The 21716-nt window shown below is 38.8% G+C and overlaps 1 protein-coding gene across 3 annotated transcripts in view; it reads left to right on the top strand.

The window, feature by feature from the left end:
• CRYBG1 (crystallin beta-gamma domain containing 1) overlaps window positions 1-21716 on the top strand; it is a 67170-nt gene that overhangs the window by 28292 nt on the left and 17162 nt on the right. For all 3 annotated transcript variants that reach the window (XM_030031976.2, XM_030031985.2, XM_030031994.2), the window contains exons 3-15: window positions 1510-2974; window positions 3059-3235; window positions 5775-5822; window positions 5937-6055; window positions 7391-7553; window positions 8531-8670; window positions 12485-12611; window positions 12922-12957; window positions 13362-13504; window positions 13764-13890; window positions 13982-14127; window positions 20432-20558; window positions 20747-20779. In XM_030031976.2, coding sequence (XP_029887836.1) covers window positions 1510-2974; window positions 3059-3235; window positions 5775-5822; window positions 5937-6055; window positions 7391-7553; window positions 8531-8670; window positions 12485-12611; window positions 12922-12957; window positions 13362-13504; window positions 13764-13890; window positions 13982-14127; window positions 20432-20558; window positions 20747-20779 — 2851 coding nt within the window. The remainder of the gene's footprint in view (window positions 1-1509; window positions 2975-3058; window positions 3236-5774; window positions 5823-5936; window positions 6056-7390; window positions 7554-8530; window positions 8671-12484; window positions 12612-12921; window positions 12958-13361; window positions 13505-13763; window positions 13891-13981; window positions 14128-20431; window positions 20559-20746; window positions 20780-21716) is intronic.

Genomic DNA, 21716 nt, shown 5'->3' with positions numbered 1-21716 from the left:
TTGTGAACCAATGTGAGCAGGCTAGTAGTTACAGTGAACACTGTTGGGAATTATTCTCCGAAAGGATACGGTGATTTTTAACGGTTGCTTTCTGTATAGATTCTTAGGCAGCTGATTTTGGGTTCCTTGTGTTATTTCAGTAAGTTTGCTCCTCATGCTTTTCCCAAGAAAAGAAGCTTGTACAATGGAGAGTCTTGCTTTAGTAGGGTTTACGTTCGTACTTGGGATGGATCTCTTGAGGAAGAGGAGAAAGGAGTGATACCAGGTTTTGGGTTGCTCATGTTAACTCACTTGTACCTCATGCTTCTTTCTTGGGCTAAAGAGCTGTCTGAGAGCTCAGTGAACAGTTTGTGTGGGTAAAAAAGAAGAAAGCACTCAAATACCAGAATCATCCATTGATTGATAGAGCATTTGAGGCCCTGGAGATTGTTGCTGCAAGCTAGTTTCTTTTATTTCCCACCATCATCAGTTTTCATGTAGTGCAGTTTCTGCCTGTTCTCCCCCTGCTGAGTGTCTCCAGATTCCTCTTCGGAGAACAGGTTTGCCTTTGAGGTGATGGGGGGCTCCTTGACACTCCTTATATCTTACTGATAAATTTTGAAGATGTGCCCTGCATCGTCACAGCTGTTTGTACTGTTCCTGCAGTAGCAAGTGACATGGACAGATAACTTTTTCCTGGATGTAGGTATTCAGAGGAAGGAGGCTTAAAACCCTCACTTGCATGTCATCAGCCTTCTGCCATAGTACGTGAGTACTATGTGCTATGTATGTGTACGTGCTTCTCTATCCACTCTGATGGAGAAGTTTCTGTAAGTGTTTCCTGATTCAATTCTTGTAAAATCAGCAGTGTTAGTTTACACAATTTGAATTGTTAACTGACTTTACCTGAAGAAAATGGGAGAGTCCTCACATGTGGTATTTGCTTAGCCAAGTGGTGATGCAGTGACTGGGGACAGTTAGCTTTTCCACCAGCACTAATGAGGCCAGAAGAGGTCTTTCACTGGATTTAAGGTTGCTTCTGCAGTGTAAGGGCTGCAAAGAATCTGGGCAGATGTCTTCAAAACTTGTTGGAGAGGTATATTCAAATGTTAACCAACTCATTATCACCTTAATGAATTGGGATTTGTTTCCTAAACTCTGTAGGGAATTGCATGCGTATAATTTATTCTGCCTATTCACTATTAAATTTTAATGTCTGTCAGTCATAAATAGTTAAGTTCTCTGCCTTGATTGCAGATGCTGTAGGCTGTTGTGTTTTTTGTTTTACAGAGCATTAGAGAACTATGTACATGTTTGAATGTATTCTCCTTACTTAGTGTCTGATTTTTTTTTTTGTCATTCGTATAGTTACTCCTTTTTTAGTTAATTCCTTTTGAAATACCAAAATTTAAACTGAATATGACTATGGAAAATGTCATTATAATGCTACATATTATTGTTTTTAAATTTATTACAAGTCTTTTCAAGATTAATCAAAGATGTAACTCTGTATCACTTTGTCTCCTGTAGTCCAGCCAAACCGAAGAATGTAGAGCTGAATTTTAAAGCACCTACAAATCAAGACAGTTTAGAAAGTGAGCAGGATACTCTTGAAAAACCAGTTAATAAAACTAACAGCAACATCGCCAACAAAATTTCCTTGTTTGAAAATAAATGCGCTAACCAGAGCCAGAGGCCTGCTGACATCCCTGCTTCAAAAAATAGTACTGTACCAAGCACATTTGTTGGCAGAGCAAAGCTGAAATTTGGAAGACAACCTAAGGAAAGCGAACAGCCTGATAAAACGTTAAATAAGCAAAGCAGTCGCCAGAAGTTATTTGAGAATGGCACACCAGAGAAAGAAAGCACTGCAGAATTAAAAGGCAAAAATGAAGAAGGCTCTGCCTTTTATGAGGATATTGGGAAGACAACAGAACTTAAAGTAAAAGCTGCAATATCCCTTTTTAACCAAAGCAGCAAAATTGATGCTGGTAGTGTCTCTCTGAAGCAACCCGATCCAGAATTAACCACAGCTAAAAAAGAAAGTTCACCTTTTAAACTGTCTTTGCACTTGCCCAGTAAAAGTGAAAATGCTCAAGATACTTCCTACCAAAGAAATAACACAAGCTCAGAATTCCACAGAAATGAAGAAAAGACGCTGCCAAACACAGAGGTTTTATCACCTTGCAATGATGAAAAATATCCTCTACCATCTCATCAGGTTTCTAGATCAGAATTTAAGAAGACGGAAAATGGAGATAAAAAGGCAAAGCCCGGAGATTTGAGCTTTGCAGCACTGCAGTATGATGATAGCAGTCAAGATAGTATATTGATATCAGAGCAGAACATCAATACACAAGAGAGCCCAGGCAAAACCTGTAATGGATCTGCTGAAGATGATAGCGTTTTTGATTCCCCATCTGACATGAAGAAGTTTGCTGAAACAATAAAAAACTTGGACAGCTCAGTTTGTTTACCCCAGAAAAAGAAGAGGTCAAAACTTCCCAAGTCCCCAGCACCCCACTTCGCAATGCCTCCCATTCATGAAGACAATTTAGAGAAAGTATTTGATCCTAGTGTATTTACTTTTGGTTTGGGACTGAGGAGGGAAAAAACACAGGATCTGTTACCAGCCCAACAAATTAAAATGCAAAGCCTGGAAACGATAGCCAGGGTCAGGCCCAAGCGTGCATCAACAGAGCAAAGTATCATATTCAAAGCACTGCAATCATGTAATAGAGAGGAACCTGCCTTTACTCAGGAAATAAATGGAAAAGAGAACATTGATGGTACAGATGGTGAAATTAAGAGATCCCGGCTTGAAAAAAGCTCCCTCTTCTCAAGCTTGCTGTCTTCTGCATCTAAAGAAAAGTTTTTTAATCCTTCTGTCACCTCAGTAAATAACACCACAACAGCTTTTACAACTGACTCCTCAGGGATGCCTCCTTTACAACAGGATGCTTCTGGGCCATTTAGCATGCCTCAAAAATCTGAGGTAATAAAGATCATTCATGAAATGCAACCATGTAAAATTTTGTCTACCTGCTGAATGACTGTTAATTTTGGTTTTGCAATTCAGTCTCTTTCAGATATGAAGTTTCCAAGTTTTGTGGAGAAGTACATGCAAGCAGATAGTGCAAAAAAAGAACTAAGTTTACAAATGCCCAACTATGGGAACCCTGAGAAAAGTTTTTCCAGCTGGTTAGGGCCAAACAGATATGAATCAAATGTTCCTGCTGGTTTATTAGATGTGGATGTAAGTATTGTGTTGTCTAAAATCTGCCTGGAAAGTTACCCAGCTTTTCTTTTTTCTATAGATGATGTGCATACATTGTTTTGTTTTGTTTCCCCTCTTAGGGACATACATAGATTACAGATACGTAGAGGTGAATGTAGGTATGGCACCAGTTTCATCTGATGTTGGCTACACATAAAAATGAGATGGCATCTATTAACATGATTAAGTTTCTTCCTGGTGCCCTTATTTTGAGACTCTTCACAATTATGAATTGAAAGTGTATGTTTGTATATGTCTTCATACTTGATTTTGTATTATTTTGAAACAAATCTCATGCTAACTTTAATTTTTTCTTGTAAATTAGTAGAATGCTTTCTGTGAACTTTAGAAAACTTGTGCCTGCTTCTTCTGTTGACAATAATCTCTCCTCTTCCAGCAAGACATTCAGCCATTGCCCTGTTAAATGAGTAACAGGGCAAACTTTTTGTTAGCCCTCTGTTTTTGTTCCCAGTATTCCCATGCATTTGATAGAAAATGCGTATTCTTTAAGAATACTTTAAGAACTGGATAGTAGTGATTATTGGAAGTGCTGCTACAGTGGAGGGCTGTCCCTTTGCCTGATTATGAGCATCTACTCATCATGAGTGAAGGCAGACCTACGTTTTCGCTTCGAGGCAACTTTACCCTAATGTGGGAGAACTTTGTAATTTCTATTTTCAGAACGATGAACTGATGTCCTATATTATCTGCTATTTCTGTTGATGTGGGCCCTTACTGTTACCAGAGGGGAAAACTAGAATCAGGAGATCTAAGAACCGTGGGAAGAAATATGTTCTCCAGAGTTTAATAGCTGCGTTAATATGACCTGTGGAATTGAAGCAGCATATGAGAAGTTTGAGAAATACTTTTCTAAAGCTAATGGTTATCTGCTGTTACAATTCTACTAAAAGTAGTGGGGGAGTAGTAGAAATTACTCCTTTCTTCTTTACCTTGTAGAAGGAAGTCATCCATGGTACTTGGCAATTTTGAGGATGTAGATTTTTCTCTCATGGGAAGTTTTTTAATTAGTGTGGGGATGAAAATTGGGGGGGTTATTTGCAGTGGTGTAGACATACGCTGCCAGTTAAAAAGGCTTTCTTACTCTGGATGGTCCTGCTTGGATTTCAAAACCTGAGTTTAAAGCTAAATGACTAGTACTGATTCTTTTTGCTACTTAAACTGTTGTTCTTGAGTGGGTTTCAATTTTTCAGTAGAGTATGGAGGCCTGATAGAGCAAGGGGGTATGTGCACATGTAAGACTGCTCTTGAGAGAAACCCATTAGGCTCCAAAGGGTTCCAGGACTTCTGCAGCGCTGTTGCTGACTCTGAATCGTCTTGCTTAACTTAGACAGGAACCAAAAATGTTTTGTCGTGGTTTAACATATGATGTGTACCTACTGTGCATCTTCCAATGACTAAGAAAATGATGCAATGGCTAATGTGTAATGTGAAGGAAAAGAGTAAGGGCAGCCCAAAACAATGACTTCGGCATTCCTTAAAACACAGAGCAAGTTCTAACTGGAATTGAAGCACAGGCTAAAAAAACCAGTCATGCTTCAACGTGTCTTGATGATGCCTACAAAAAACTGATGGTGGTTAGGAACTCTGTCCTGAGACCATTGCCTGCCCTGCATGCCATCTAATAAGTTTTCATTAGTTCCTTGCACGTGTTGCTGGTTATCTTAGCCTGCAACCTGTTTAGGGGCAGGATCTGTTTGGGTTTTTTTGTTTGTATGAATAGTTCCTAGAAGAGTGGGACCCTGTCCCAGAATGAGCACTCCTGTCCTTGCTAGGAAACCAAACACATAATTGCAACGCTTTCTTTATTTGTTTTAAGATGACGTGGTGCAACCACAACTTTCCCATATATTCTGTATCATATAATTTACCACTGACTTCAACATTGTTTTAGATTTTGTATACCTCAATGTGTTTTATTTGTTCTTGGCATTTTTAGTCCATCACTTATTGCAGAGTCTCATGCTTTTTGAAGGAACCTATCTTGTCACAAGGTGTTCAGCACAAAATTGATAATGCTAGTTAGTTCATACATGTATATGTCATCCTGCCTCCTCAGTCTTTTCATATATTCCTTCAAAATTATTTCATGCTTTATGGTTACTAGACATTTAAATTTTAATTAATATCTTTATCACTGTAGAGCATGTACTTTATTAATACCAGTTTTTAAAGTAGTCTCTTGGTATGAAACTCCTGGAATATACAGGAAGCTGATCAGTAGGATTTTAAAGCATTCTGAGGTTAGTTGGCTTCAGTGAGATGTTTAAAAAAAAAAAGTGTAAATTTGTACATTTTTGGCAAGATATTGCTCTTCAGGAGGAAGAAGGAATTGAAGCAGTAAGTAGGTTTAGTTGAAGTGTTATCAGCTTTTCACTATTCAGACTAATTTTTGTTTTGTTTTACTAGCTCTTTTTTTATAGCTGAGCATCTTTATTGAACACGTTTTTGGTTTGCGTTTTTTTTCTTTTGTGACTTTTCTCTCCCCGCTGTCTATTAGGCACTTTCAAGAAATGGGCAAAGTAAAATCAATCCCAGACCTGGCAAGGTAAGATAAATTTTATTATCTTTACTGTTCCTCTCTATATTTAAAGCATAGCAAGATAGAATTACATGTTGTTGGTGTTTGTTTTTTGGTTTTTGTTTTTGGTTTTTAACACAGCTGGTGATATACTGTGAATCAGACTATCAAAAAAACGGTATTGAAGTTTTCCATGATGTTCTGGATTGCAGTTCTTGGGTTCTGTCACCGACAATTTTAATTAAAGTCATCAGAGGATGGTAAGAGATTAATTTTTACTCTTTATCATTGGTCTATCCAAAAATCTTTTGAAATGGAACCAGCATGTAATTCACAGTAAGTCTGCCTTGCAAATGGCAATGTATTGTAGACAGCTATGAGCAAGAAGTGTGGCATTTTACCTCTGCAACAGGAAGTTCTGGGTCAGGAAACTTATTTTGCTGACAAATTGAGTGCATGTTACCATCTGGAGGGGTGCAACATTTCACCAGGCATAGAGATGACAGATTCTGTCCAGCTATGCTGCCCCTTGACTCCTCTCCTCTTTATGTTTTTTTGCATAGTATTTGGATTGGGCTAAAAGGCTAGCAAAGGATTTTAAAGCCAGGTCTGACGTGGGTTTGGATGCAGAAGATTAATTCTATGTCTAAAAGTATAAGGTGGTGCTGTAGATGTAATTGACTGTTTCTCTGATAAGTCCAGAGGGAATTTTTCTCTAAAAGCTAGATTGCTTAAGAGTAATTCACAAGAAGTTCATCTCCTACATTCTTCATAGCATTAACAGAACAGCCGTTATTAGTGTGGATAGCATGGCAAGTTAAGTTGTGGCCAGGCTGTAATACAGTCAAATAGCAGGTTCTCAAAAGTAATGATCTGATAGTAAGCTGCAGAAACAAAGGCTAGCTGCAGTAGGAGGTACTGGGAAGCACACTGATTGCTGTTTACCTTCAGAAAACTGGAATGAAAATCTTTTGATCTGTGAACCAGGTTGTCTTTTCCAGCATGGACTGGGGGACTCTCCCCCCACCCCTTCAACTGAGAGCTCCAGGGGAGGGTTTTGTGTTTGCAGATGGATATAGTTTTTATCTAGTTATATTTTTAAACCTGCCATTAAAAATAAAGTTGTGCTTGTCTTCTGAGCAGTCTTACTATCCTTTGGCACATCTATACCAGCCCCTGTGGAACTCCAGGCTGCTCTTCACAAGATCCAAGTAGCTTGTCTGTTTATACGTGACACAGCAGTCTGCAGTGTCAACATTTTCTGACCTACAAATTGGTTCTGATTGGTATCTCATGCAAAAATCTGGTATTCACGTACAGTAGTCTTGCTGCCCCAAATCATCAATTTAAAAAGGTGGAGGAGTTTTTGGTGAAATTACAAAGTCAGCAGTAGGCATCTTTGGTTTTATCATTGCTTTTAAAAGTATCACAGAGACCAGAAATGGCTTGCATCAGCAGTATTGAGTGAATAAGTTGTATTGGGGTGGCGGGAAGGGTCTTGAAATGATTATGAAAGGGTTTGTTAAATGGGAGCATGATTTTTGCAAGTCACACTTGCTAAAGCACCATTAAAAATTAGAATTTTTTATTTTAAGCTGGATACTCTATGAGAAACCAAATTTTGAAGGTCCCTCTATTCCTCTGGAAGAAGGAGAGCTGGAACTCCCAGATATTTGGGGTGCAGGTACTTCTGAAGAGCAAAATGAATGCAAATCTCTAAAGCCTGCAGTGATTGGTTCAATAAGACATGTTGTTAAGGCAAGTAATCTAAGTAAGGAAAATTTTGTCTAGTTCTTAATGTTTGGTGACGTTTATACTGATACAAAGTGTGATTGTTGTATTAGGACACAAGTGTAACCTAAGTTGTAAATGCAGGAAACAATCTTCCATGTTGAATTTCTTGTTTAATCACAAAATAAATGTGGGGGCTTTTGCACAATGGGAATTATGGTAACAACCACTGGAAGGATAGGGCAGGAAGAAAACAATGTTTTTTTATTAGAATAGCCTCCAAAATGCTATGTACTGCATATGCTTTTTAGCCTGGTCAGTCTCTCAGGAAGAATATCCCATAAAAGCATCAGTAATTCCACAGACTTGTATTTTCAAAAGATGTGTGTGGCTTTTTCTTCTTTCTTTTCTCTTAATATAAACCAAATTTACACTCAGCAGAAACTTTAGCGTTAAACACCAAACCTTGTTTGCTACTTAAAAAATAGCCCTGTATGCACAAACTTCAGGGAGTTTCACACATGGTGGAAGAGCCTTCCTACATGCACTTTTAACCTAACATTAAGTAGTTAGTTTTGCAGGTTACCAAAGCAAGCATAAGCTATAAAGTTATTTGACTAGGAAAAGAAAAAGGAGGAATATATATTGCTTGTAACTACAATTCTTGTTTAAATTGCAGTTCTCTTCAAGAATGGCTTGCTTGGTGTAATCTTAGGATTTAATTTGCTACAGGAGATGTTAACTGATGAAAGAAGATGCATTCCTGCCTAGATGGCAGAAAGTAAACAATGTAAATGCTGATTAGAGATTGACTGACTTGGTCCCAACAGACAGCCAAACTGGCCTACTTATGCTTTTATTATAGGCATCTAATAACAGTAGTAATTGACAAGGGGGGGAAACAATTTAAAATAAACAGGTGTTTCAAAACTGATTTAGTTATCCACATTAATTACAGAACTTGCAGCACAGATTAAGTGATTATGGCAATCTTAATTTTTCAGGATTACAGGGTTTGCCGAATTGATTTGTATACAGAACCTGAAGGGTTAGGAATCGTGACTTCCTTTTTTGACGACACTGAAGAAACAGGGGTGTTTGGCACCACTCAGAAGACTTGTTCTATCAAAGTACACTGGGGCACGTAAGTGCATAGTTCTGTATGAATGTGTACTTCTATGAAAGGAATTTGTTTTAAACCATTGTTTATACCTATCAGACATGCAAGCAGGCTATATTTATTCTAGTCCTATGTTTTGGTAGTATTTGTTGACAGTAGCATTAGTACATCATTGTAATGTTTCACCCTTGGAGAGGCTGACCTCTTAAAATATTTTGTGAGAGCCAGTTTTTCTTCTGCTTGCGTGTAGTAAAGACAGAGTAACCCTTGTATTATTTGTAGCAAAGGAATGAGTTTGCCTCTCCTGCTCTTTCTCATTCAGGCAAACTTAGCGTAAGTGAGAGTGGAGGGATGAACTGTTACGATAAGACCACATTTCCTACTTGCTTTCCTCTAAACTTGCAATTACTGTACTAAAAGAAGAAAATTTTCAAGCCCTTATGTTACAAAGTAAGAGTTAGTGTCACGTGTGGACTCTGGAAAGCATTCATGTATTTCACAGTGCATTTTAATCATTGTTTTTATGGTGATGTTTAGGACATGTATGTTATGTCACCTGAAAATATCTGGCCATCTGAGTTAGGAGTGTAATGTATGTCATGAACTAAGCAAGCTTCTATGAGAAAGGAGACCTCTAAGGGACAATCCAGACACTGTACCAATGGTAGTTTTGATAACTTTAATAAACAATTTGTAAATCAGTACAGAAAACATGCCTCAAAATGGTATTGGGAAAAGCATGCAGAAGAGGGAGGCTGTTTTCAGAAAAAGTGATAGAGTGGAACCACTTTCAGTGATGTTGGGTCCTGCAGAACATTTTACAGGGTGTACAGACCTTGGTCATTACCTGTTGGTTGTGGTTTTTTGGGCACTGATAGCATTTGCCTTGCTGCAAATGGTCTATTTAACTATCAGAAACTGCCCAACTAAAGACAAGTGATACATGCCACTGCAAAGATGTATTCAAATATGCTACATGATAGATGGGGCATTTTAGTTGTTAGGTAAAGGGTGTTTTATCTGATTAAATCTTTACACCTTGATTTGTGGAAAAAATTAAGCACTCTGGTATACGGGGAAATTTTAAGATGTCCAAGTAGTTGGTTCTCTGACAGGAGGTTATTTCTGTTGAACTGCAAGCTTAATCCAAATTACATGTCTGCCGAGAGTAATGAAATCGGGTATGTTATTTGGAGGTTGATTGTTAAATGACTTAATCTACAGCTCCACTTGGTTTCTGTCCCTCATTTAAAAGCATTCTGTGAATAGTGAAACTACAAAATTTTTGGAAAGGAAGCAGAGGAAGGGAAGTGCACATTTCAGACTGGTCCTTATTTTCCATCAGTGTGACAGTAGTTTTTGCACTAAATCTGTGTAAACTCTTACAGTCTTAATTTCTCTCTGTTGCATTTGGATCCCTTGAGGGAAGGCAGATTAATATTTGCACCAGGAAGCAAAATAGACAGTTGAAAAATAATCTTTCTCTGATGTCAGTTTATTAGTCCAGTGTAGAAAGAAGTCGCTTCTGCCAATTGCTTGCATGAGAAATGCAGTAAATTGTTGCTGCTTTTTTGCATGTTGCAGGTTTTTTTCTTTCCTTTAGTTTACAGGCATGGCGTAGTTCACTATATTGGCAGTTGAGGGAGGTTCTGATTCTGAGTCACCTTGCCATGTGGGTGTGGTTGTATCTTATTGAAGTTTCCCAGTGTTCGTGCTTAATTGTTGTTTACTAAGCTGCCAACAAAAATGAGTCAATGCACCTTTATCTTCTGATTGTACTCTCTCTCTTTGGTCTTCTGTGTGTTTAAATTCTTGCAGTGACGTTAGAATCATAGAATTGTTTAGGCTGGAAAAGACCCTTAAGATCATTGAGTCCAACCATTAACCTAACACTGCAAAGTCCACCACTAAACCCTGTCCCTAAGTGCCACATCTACACCTCTGTTAAATACCTCCAGGGGTGGGGACTCCACCACTTCCCTGGGCAGCCTGTTCCAATGCTTGACAACCCGTTCAGTGAAGAAATTTTTCTTAATATCCAATCCAAACCTCCCCTGGTGCAACTTGAGGCCATTTCCTCTTGTCCTATCGCTTGTTACTTGGGAGAAGAGACCGACCCCCACCTCACTACAACCTCCTTGCAGGTAGTTGTAGAGAGCGATAAGGTCTCCCCTCAGCCTCCTTTTCTCCAGGCTGAACAACCCCAGTTCCCTCAGCCGCTCCTCAGAAGACTTGTTCCCTAGACCCTTCACCAGCTTTGTTGCCCTTCTTTGGACACGCTCCAGCACCTCCATGTCTTTCTTGTAGTGGGGGGTCCAAAACTGAACACAGCATTCGAGGAGCGGCCTCACCAGTGCCGAGTACAGGGGGACAACCACTTCTCTAGTCCTGCTGGCCACACTATTTCTGATACAGTCCAGGATGCTGTTGGCCTTCTTGGCCACCTGGGCACACCGCTGGCTCATATTCAGCCGGCTGTCGACCAGCACCCCCAGGTCCTTTTCCGCCGGGCAGCTTTCCAGCCCCTCTTCCCCAAGCCTGCAGCGCTGCGTGGGGTTGTTGTGACCCAAGTGCAGGACCCAGCACTTGGCCTTGTTGAACCTCATACAATTGGCCTCGGCCCATTGATCCAGCCTGTCCAGATCCCTCTGCAGAGCCTCCCTACCCTCGAGCAGATCAACACTCCTGCTCAACCTGGTGTCATCTGCAAACTTACTGAGGGTGCACTCGATCCCCTCATCCAGATCATTGATAAAGATATTAAACAGAACTGGCCCCAGTACTGAGCCCTGGAGAACACCACTTGTCACCAGCCATAAGTTGATGGCTTACTGAGCGGTGCGACTACAAGACACACGACATATCAAACGTTCAGCTATAAACAGTGATAAAACTAAAGCTCCTTGTTTGTTTCTTGGAACTGTATGTCTGCAACGAAACTATACCAACTTGTGCCAGTTTACATCAGCTTGGAGACTGCCTTTTAAGCATGACAGAGTGATGGATTATTTTAACATTTTTCTGATGTCACCAGATTTATACATTATGATCCATACATGATTAAAAGGTTGGCTGCATAAAGTGTTCCAGTTTGGTATGTGTTGTGTACTGCTCCATTCTGCACTTCTGAGAGATCACTAAATTTAAACTGGAAGAAATACATTGCCATCCTTACGCAGAGATCAGCAGTATGTTTCTTTGTTTCCAGTAAGTGATTACTGGCTAAGATTTTCTTGAAAAAGCTTTGAAAAACTACTGTTACTGTCCCAATCAGGAATTTTGAGAGTTATGTCTTTCAAAGCAGATTTATTAGCAGATAACAAACCATGAGGAAGTAGATTTCTAAGGAGTTGTCAGGTTTTTCTACCTGTTAGTAAATAACACAAGTTTAGAATTTTCTATTGAACAGATTTTGCAACAAGTCCAAGTCTAGGTTAGTAGACATCTTTCAACTTCTTGAAAATTGGTTCTTCATATTTTAAAACTATTCTAAGAGTAACCCAGAGTAACCTTAAGTCTTGAAACTTCAGTCTAAAACTTGGGTTGCCTTCAGATAAGACAGTCAAATTCTTAACTGTCTGTTCATTGTACTGATTTTTTTTTTTTTTTTTTTTTGCCTGTTCAAACAAAACACATGCATTATTGGTGGTTCCTGCACAGGCACAGGAGTTTGCTAGTATGCCAGCTTGTAGTTGGCAATTTTGATGGTAAAGAAACAAAGTTTTATTAAGGGTGCCCTGATGTCTTTTCTAAAGTAAGCATATTGTCTTGTTCTTTACTGTTCAGAAATGTTCCAGGGTTTTTAACTTTTGCTTTCCTTCCCCCCGCCCCCCTTTAGATGGCTAATTTATGAAGAACCTGGTTTCCAGGGAGTCCCTTTAATGTTGGAGCCTGGTGAATATCCTAATTTAGCATTCTGGGAGAAGAAGGAAGCCTACATTAGGTCCATGAGGCCCTTGAAAATGGTAAAATACTGTTGTTACTTGCAAGTTTCGTGACCTATGTTTATGTGTTAGAAGTAATGTGCTAAGGTGGGTAGATTTTTTTTCAAGACTGATAAAAATGTAACTCTTAAAAAAAAAAAAAACCAACAACTTTTTAGTCTATAAAGTTCTTGAGCTTTCAATGTCTGATAGCATCCGTTTCTGCCTTTAATATGCCTTCTTATTTTCACTTGTGTTCTTCAAGGAAGGCTTCATCTTTATTCTGTCTTTTTGTGAAGAGTTGATGACTCTGCGTACAGACAAGTTTGTTTGTTTGTTTTTGTTTTAACAGGGTGGTCGCAAAGTTGAATTCGGTGGAGAGCCAAAGGTAAAAGTCAGTATTTATTTGATGGTCCAAAGGTATTTTATAACACATGAACTACACGTGGGTAGGTAAATATATCTTGATCGTGTACCAACTACTTACGGTTTAGTGGCTGGTCCTACCATATGTGACCACACCATGAAACTGCAATCTTGGTCATGTTTATGCATCCATCACATACATATATGATAGTATTAACAGCTGTCTGAGTAATGCAGATGGGTAATGAACATGCAAGCCCTCGTGTTCCACCTCTAAGGTAAAGACTTCCTGAGGAGAATAGAGAGATCCCACTAATTAGTTTCATAATTGTCTTCTCCCTCCATATGCCCGTGTAAAAGAAACTGTCTGTTTTCAGAATTTGTCGTGCTCTCTGCAACTTTTCTTTTACTTCATTTCTGCTACAGGTAATCATTTATGAGAAGCCTTTCTTTGAAGGGAGACATGTGGAAATAGAATCAGAGATCTTTATGCTTGATGACAAGGAATCAGAAGAAAAGACAAGACTTCCACTTACATCAGTGGGATCCATGAAAGTACTGGGAGGAGTGTAAGTGTGGGAAAACACCAATATTGCCCCTTCAGCTGCAGTAGTAGCTCCATAGGCTGGAAATTGCAGTGGACAAATTCAGTACCTGTTTCTTTTATCTGTTTTCCTAGTTTCTGGGTTTAGATAGATGCGTGGGTTAAATTTGCAAATATTCACAGCAAAAGAACAAATTTCACACATGTGTATCTGCTCCATAACAACACGGAGTGGCAGTTGTCCATTTTCACATGTAGACTCTATTGTTGTTGTTGTTGTTTAGTTGGGTTGCTTATGAGAAGCCTGGGTTTGAAGGCCATCAATACTTGCTGGAAGAAGGAGCGTATCGGGATTGGACAGACTGGGGTGGCTATGATGAAGAGTTGCAGTCACTGCGACCGATTGTTGGTGTAAGTTCCAAGAACATGTAGTAGGCATCTCCTGAGTGCACTGAGACATCATGTTGTATTTTCCTTATGATGCTTCTCTTTGTTTTAACAGGACTTCACAAGCTCCCATATGATAATGTACAGTGAAAAAGATTTTGGATCAAAGGGTTCCAATATTAATGTGTTAGGAATTATTTCCAATTTGAAAGACACTGGATACGGGCTGAGGACACAGTCTATAAATGTGCTAAGTGGCGTGTAAGTGATATTTTTAATTGCTGTTTAATTTAAATGTGCTATTCTTTTTAGAATTCCATAGTATTTGCAGATGTTTTTCAGCACTGACTTCTAATGTCTGTGTGAAGTCTTCAGGTAAAATTTTCTGCCCTCGACTGCAGAATGTGAAAAGTAAAGTTTTTGTGAATATGTACAGTAAATCGGTTTTCTTCTCATTACAAGATCAGATGGTCCCAGGAAATGTTGACTTACTGATACACAAAGTATGAGATGATATTTAATCAGAGAAGTAGAAAGAAATAGCTTGTTCTTGTGGCTGTATTTTCTTAAAGGGTTTCAATAGCAAAAATTGTTATGGAATGAATTTCCAGTTTTGAAACTAATTTCCAGGCTTCTTGTGTTTGACCAGAGGCAAATTCCTTGCTCTTTCTTTCAGTTGTGTGTATAGTGGAGATGACTCTTACCATGCTCACTGATACATTCTGGTATTGAGACTTCAACTGTTCTGAAAAGTAACATTGGTTTTGCAGCGAATCCTGTAGGCTAATAGTGTTTTAGTACTGTGGCATTGTTTTCATTGTTGTTTGTTTTTTTTTTTTAACACAGTGGTTCCCAAAACTTTGCATTGGTACGGCCATTAACAACTCTTATTCTTTGTGCCATGTGTGTTGTCACATGAAGTTGATAAGTTCATAGACTTCGCTGTTTGATTAATTTAGTACATAGATCACAGATTGAGTTTCACAGCCTTGCAGACTGTGTCAAAGTATTTTGGAAATACAAACGACTATTAGCAATCATGTCTCCAAATATACAAAATTACTTACAGTAGTAGAATCAAAAGAGTATGAGACATACAGTCTCTCCCTGCCTGGTATGCAGGTGACATGCTGAAAGCTCTGCCTTACCCGGCCACACCCTAAATCTTTCTGTGTGTTATCTGTGAGATATCTCTGCAAGTTTTGTCTGGATAAAGATTGCAGAATCAAGCTCGGTGCATTCCAGAGGAATGCTTTTAATTTGTATATGAATATGGTGCGACAGCAGGTTTTTTTCTGCCTGGTGACGTTTGAAGCCACTGTGCCCTTTTGTCTTCTGTAATATGCAAGGGAGATTAATGGGAAATTCACCTCTGAAGGCTGGGAAACAAGTTGTGGGTTGCCTATCATGCCCTTTATAGTGTTCTAGTAAGTGTGTCTGTTGCAGCTGAGATAGGAGTCATACCTGAGTTTGAGTATTCTAGTAATTAAGAATCTAATACTCTGATGGTAAAGGCAGCTAGAACTCATTACAAAGGAAACTCTTGTCCCACAGATTCTGCTACTGCTCCTGTAATCTCACCTTGTAGTCTCTTAAAGATGTAATTTGTAGCAATAAGCTTTTTAAAAAATTAGGTGCATTGTTCATAAGGGGTGACTAGCACCCAGCTCTTAACAGTCTTGTATGACCCTTTTGTTTCCAAAGAGGTTGTGAGTGTTTGGGGATTTTTGTGGTGGTGTTACTAAATGCTAATGTGTCAGAAAGCTTGAATGAGTTACGTTAAGTCATGCTTGGTAATAAAATGCTTTATTTTAAGTGTTAAGTAACTGTTCAGGTAGAAAATTTTCTTATCATTCCTTCCAAGAAATCAGTCATAGAGCAATGAATAATCCATTGAGCAATTTCCTGAGTAGTTTAGACTGTAATGTAGGTGATGTCATTGTGAACTGTGACAGATTCAGTAAAAGCTTGTCATAATATTTTGAAGTAATCTTCCAGGTATCATATCGAAAATATTTCATTTAAAAAAAAAAAAAGTAAAAAATATAAGCAGCCCTGAACCTTTCATAGCAATTTTTTAACTACAGGTATCTGGGGTAAGCAGTTACACTAGTAACAGGTGACAGATGATCTGTATTTCTTGCACAATTAATTTGATTGCTCTGTAATTTAAAGGGTATATCAAAGAAAAGAAAGCCTGACACTGCAGTGCACAGATACTACTGAGCAAGTTCTAAGCTAAACTGTGTCTCTAAATTGTATGCTGAAGGCAGCCCAGCTCTGCATATGGGGAGTGAATATTCCATTTTGGGGTGATTGAGTGCTAGCTGCATTAAAGTTTTCAGCTACTGTGTTTCTGAAGAATGTTTCCAAGCAATATTTTAACATCTTTGCTAAATCCATTGTAAAGACATCCTGAAAAAAAATATCCTAAGGTGATGAGGATTGACTTCTTTAAAAATGAAAATGTTTTGCTCTTGAGCATTCTTCAGAGACTGGCCAAGCATAAAATCCAGGATATTTTATTATTCTGCCATTGGGGCAGGAGAAAGCAATCCAGACTGCCTGAAAATAGGAGAGGCCTTTCTTCTTTTAAGTAGGGTTTGATCTTTACTTCCAAATTGGCAGAATTTTAAGTGGCAGAAAATGGAAGTATTTACTAGCAGCAGGTAACACCCTTTACAAGTTTAAGCAAGTACAAAAGTCAACTGTTGTACAATTTTGATTTCCTCTCTGCTTAAGAACTCTTCAAGCTTATATTTAATAGTGATCAAAATCACAGGAATTGCATGTTTGAAATGTGCCTTTTCTTTATCCATAAACACACCAAAATTTTGCCAAAAGTACTGAAAAAGCCCCTGTCTTTTAGATGATCCTTTTTGAACTTGGTGGAAGAAATTTTCCAGATTTGTTTTTTTTACGTAGGCGTTTATTTTACTGTGGTCCTGTAATCAGCCTGGTTTTCCCCTAATTTTCAAGTAATTAGTCCACAGTGCAGATTTGGCTGCTTCTAGTGTACATATGGATAGTGATATTAAGGAAATCATTAGGTGATGAGTAGTTCATACACAGGAGCCAGAATGTGGTAAATTTAATCTGGATGCACTGGGGAAGGTAACATGAGTGAAACTGAAGAGACACGCAGTACAAGAACAAACCTCCACTGGGAGCTGAAATGGGCAAGAGCCCTTGGGTACCCCATGGGAGAACATTTCATACAGCTTCCATTTCCCTCCATCTCTGAACTGAGCTGAACTGATATTCCAAAAAACCTTTCAAGGAGTCATGAAATTAAAATTCTTAGGTCCCTGGGACACTAGGAATCACAGGCATGAAGGGGTATGATAAAGAACCTGATTTCTCTCTTTCCTATAAACAAGATTTTATTACTTCATCCTCTCTGTTAATCATGCTATAAAACTGCAAGTGCCAGTTAACTTCCTGGCCCCTCCTGGTCTATCCGATTAGCATGTATAGGCCAATTTAAACCCATTGTCTCCATGTAGTATTTAAGCTTTAAAGATTGTGGGTTCTTATTTCAGACCTGAAGGAGTGCTCCTGTGCCTGAAAGCTTACTTTTTACAACTGTGGCATTTAATTTAATGAAGGTGTTGCCATTTCTTCTGTAGCTGAGAGAGAAGGTCCTTCCAGGACTCAGGTAATCTGTCCTATCCTAAAATGAGTCTGAGCAATGCAAAAAAGGGGGATTACCCCTCTCAGCTAACATTAGAAAGAGCATATGTGATGAGAAATGGCCAATGCTTTAAAAGATAAAGTTAGGTAAGATGAATCCTGGGCTAACCATGGGCAAAGCTGATTTTTGGCAAGTTATCTGTGTCTGAGTTCTTTTCTTGGCTGTTCTTCCAGACCCTGTGCTTCCTAGATATCATATATAGAAGGCTTTGGGGAAAGGTACTGTGTGTGTAATAGTACTAACAATATATAAACAATGCTTTTGCCTACATCTCTGGTGCCAGGGGCATGGGTGGTGCAGGGGAGTGAAGGTCCCCAGGACCACACTGCCAACAACCTTGGATGAGGCTGTTGCTCAGCCTAACTTAGGCAATTTGTAAGGCTGGGGGTTACAAAAACTGTTGTGTTAGGAGAATGCGCTCCCTGTGGGGCGGGGTTGTGGCCATGCTGCAGAGGAGTACTTAGTTTTTTGTGGTGCCTGGCAGCTGGGATGTGACTCTCTTGCTCAGACAGGGAGGTGATGTCTTGCTGTCCAGGCCTTTCTGTTAAGTCAGAAGTTGGATTAAGGCAGTGTTCTTTCCTAGGGATAGTCTTGAGGTCTGACAGGTTTACCTGGTACTGAATTCAGCTGCCTGTCATTGATGTTGTTATTACTACTCTCAGCAGCTTGTATGGGCTTCTGAATAAAGTGGAAAAGCATAAGTATTTCACCAATAAGCCCTGACTCTAGAAACTCTTGAACTGCATGGGCTGACTTGCATGGGAGAGTGGTACTTATTTAAATCCCATTGATTTCAACATAAACATGTGCAAGTGAGATACATTGATTACTTCTGTATTCAGGCTTCTTTGTAGATGGGGGAAATGAAGTAACTGCTATGGAGAGATTCTTAGGAGGCATCTGGTATGTTTTATCATTCACTTAATATCAGAAACACTTGTTTGCATAGATGTCAATCAAGTTAAACTGTCATGCACTGTAGTTGTACCCTGGCATTTGTGCATTGAAAAATCTAATGAACATCTGCTGAAGCAATTGGTTAAGGAAACATCATTTTCACAGCTTTTGGTATATGTGGCGTACAGGTATAGACACACCTGAGACATTTGAACTGTCTGCTGAATTTATTGTACATACCGATGTCTCTTTGATGAATTACTGTGAGGTGATTTTGAAATATGCCTTGAAATATGCCTTAAGTAATTAGTGCATAACAAGTTAGAATAATTGATTATATGCGAGACAAACGAAGAGATGTGAATAGTGATAAATGTGAATCACTATATGAATGTTTGCCACGGAGAAGTAATACAAAGTTCATACTATCAGCACATACATGTTGATGCAGCTTTATTTCAGTTTGAAGTTATCCCACTTCTTATATCTGCAGAGACTCGGGTATTTGTTCTTGGAATAAAACTGCAGCTTAATAGGATCCAGTTGCTCAACACACATAGATCATTTTATAGTGAATTTACATGGTGAGACTTAGCCTCCACTGCAAATTATAAGTTCCATATCATTTTACTACTTTATGATGTGAAATTTTTTGTTGGTGTTGAAACTCTGTGAGAAGACTGCACTGAAAGTGGGTTTTGGCATAACCTAGTGTACATTTGTTATGCAACACATTGGCTAAAATTAAAAGCCGGTTGACTATGAGTAGAAGATTATCTTGTAGAACCAGGAACCAGCAAGGTGTCCTGATCCCTGCATAAATATAATGAATGAAACTCAGCTGTTACTGTGGCCAGTTCTAATATCGGCACACAAACAAAAAACAAGGATGAGTTTAAAAAAGAGCCAGAATGTAATTATGGGAAAGTTTGGGAAGTCTAGCAGTGAAAGGCAACAGACATTATGCAGGTTATCACAAAACCAAAGGTAGTGCCAATGTGGGAATGCATTATCTGGGCTTTCAGTACTGAGCCAGGGTTAGAAGAACACTGTAATAGAAGGTTTATTGAATGTAATAGACTATGCATAGCAAGACTAGCTGATAACGGATACTTCAGACTAGAAATAAAGCACTGCAGGGGTAATCAAACACTGCAGAGATACATGTAGTGATTGGGTTGCTTTTCTAATACTTCAAGTGTGTATCTCAAAAGTTCAATGTCTTCCAAAAAGGCATAATCTGACTGAGACAGAAGTTATGGGCTTGATACAGAAATCTGAGTTTGTGGCCTGTGTCAGGCGTGAGATCTGACTGAGTAGTTATAATAACGGCTTTGAATTAAAATACATTAATCTGGTCAAATTTGTGATGGTTTTAATGCTTAACTTTCAAGGATGTTCTTCCTGCTGATGTCTGTGATTCCTAGCAGGGAACAGCCTGCTCTCATTAGCATATATGCCTGTTGCTGCAGCTCAGCTTTCTGTTGTGGTGTGTGTTTGCTTAAACACAACTGAACTGTAGGTACAGGCAACATTAAAAATCAGTATTCCTATCTTTACTGCCCGGATGACTCTGAAAGTTAGTTTTATCCAAAAAATTCTATGCTGGTATCTGTCTGTTCTTCTAGAGAAGAACTTGATCTAGATAAAATAATAGAATTGTGAAACATCTCAAAATATGCTTACTGGAGACAGCTATTAGGATATCTAGCAGATGATGTATTTGAATTTGTGGTCTGCTTTAGCTAATTCACTCTGATTCATTTCGACATAGTAGAGTGAATGTAAGCAAAATGGGTTTTGGAATATCAGATGTACGGGTTTGTTTAGGGTTTTAATAGCATCACAGTTCGGCACTTGAGGGGAGAAATTTTTTATCTGGTCTTACGTTAAGACAGTAATGAGTATGTACATCTGTATTTTGGAAAAGTAGTGTGACTTTCACCCATTGCCCTCTTTTTCTGTCTCTCTTAGGTGGGTGGCTTATGAGAATCCTGAGTTTACGGGGGAGCAGTATATACTGGCTAAAGGGCTATATCCCAGCATTGAGGCATGGGGGGGAAAGAATTGCAAAATATCTTCAGTTCAACCCATCGTTATGGTAAGGAGTTCATTTTATACTTGTTTTCCAAGTTTCTCTGAAGTATTTGGGGCTATACTTTTTCTATCAAATTCAGTTTATTTATGTTCTTTAAACAATGATTAATAGTAAACTTGTTATGTTTGTTATTTTATCACTGTTTAAAATTTTTTTTCTCCTTTTTTTTTTCACCCCAAAAACTTTTGCAGGATATTGTTGGAAGCGAAAGGGGTAAAGTCAAGGTAAGATGCTCCTCTAAGTTCATGAAACATACTGTGTAGTGTCTGTAATGTATAAATAAAGAAATGGCTTTTTGTCCAGCATAACACCCAGGTATTTGCATAGATGGTTGGGCAGTCAGACAAAGAGTGAGAACTGCAGATGAAGGAAGGCTGCTTTCCAGACCGCTTAAGTAAGGCACATTAAGGCCCAAGGAAGGTGGGATTTAATACACAGCTGCCATCAGAACTTTCTGAGGGCACAGGCAATGTTTTGGTTCAGCAAGTGAGCTGTTTTGGGGTATCAGTGATTGTTTTGAGGAGCTGGAGCCCACAGCCCTCTATGCAGAGGTGCAGGTACCTAGATTCTGTTACTGAGGTAAGGGCTCTACAAGTTAGATGATTTTGTTCATGGTACAGTTGTGACTTAATTCCTTTTGAACCTAGTTTTTTGGTTAACAGTTCTGCTAATCGTGGTTGCACTTTAAGAGAATCTTGTTCACTCACAAATACTGCTGAGTTGTGCTGAAAAGTTAATGCCATCTTTGTCAGTAACTAAAAGAAGGAAATGGCAGGGAGAACTTGTCCGTTCAGTGAGTTAACATTTTTACGTTGGACTGTCTCCTATGTGCAAGTACTAATACGCAGTTTTGACAGCGAGGCTAATGGGCGGCTTTTTTTATCCTTTCATAATTCTGAATCTTTTTGTTTGTCCCTGTACAAAGTTACTTTTATTTTCATTTCAGTCAAAATGGTGAGTATGTCGTGGAACTAAAAACTACGGAGAAAAGTCTTAGCTGTCTCGTTTTGCATTCTTGATTAGTAGCATGCCTCACTAGAATCTGCTGCATAGGGATAATGTATAAACTATGGAATAAAAATCTCGAGGCTGCTTATTTTCAGCTATATACCTGAAAAATTATTTGCATCTATGTATTATGCACCTATTAAGACCTTATCC

This window comes from Aquila chrysaetos, chromosome 2, assembly GCF_900496995.4.
Source record: "Aquila chrysaetos chrysaetos chromosome 2, bAquChr1.4, whole genome shotgun sequence".
Lineage (NCBI taxonomy): Eukaryota > Metazoa > Chordata > Aves > Accipitriformes > Accipitridae > Aquila > Aquila chrysaetos.
Note: the sequence above shows the minus strand (reverse complement) of the source record. Positions and strands in the feature narration are given on the sequence as shown.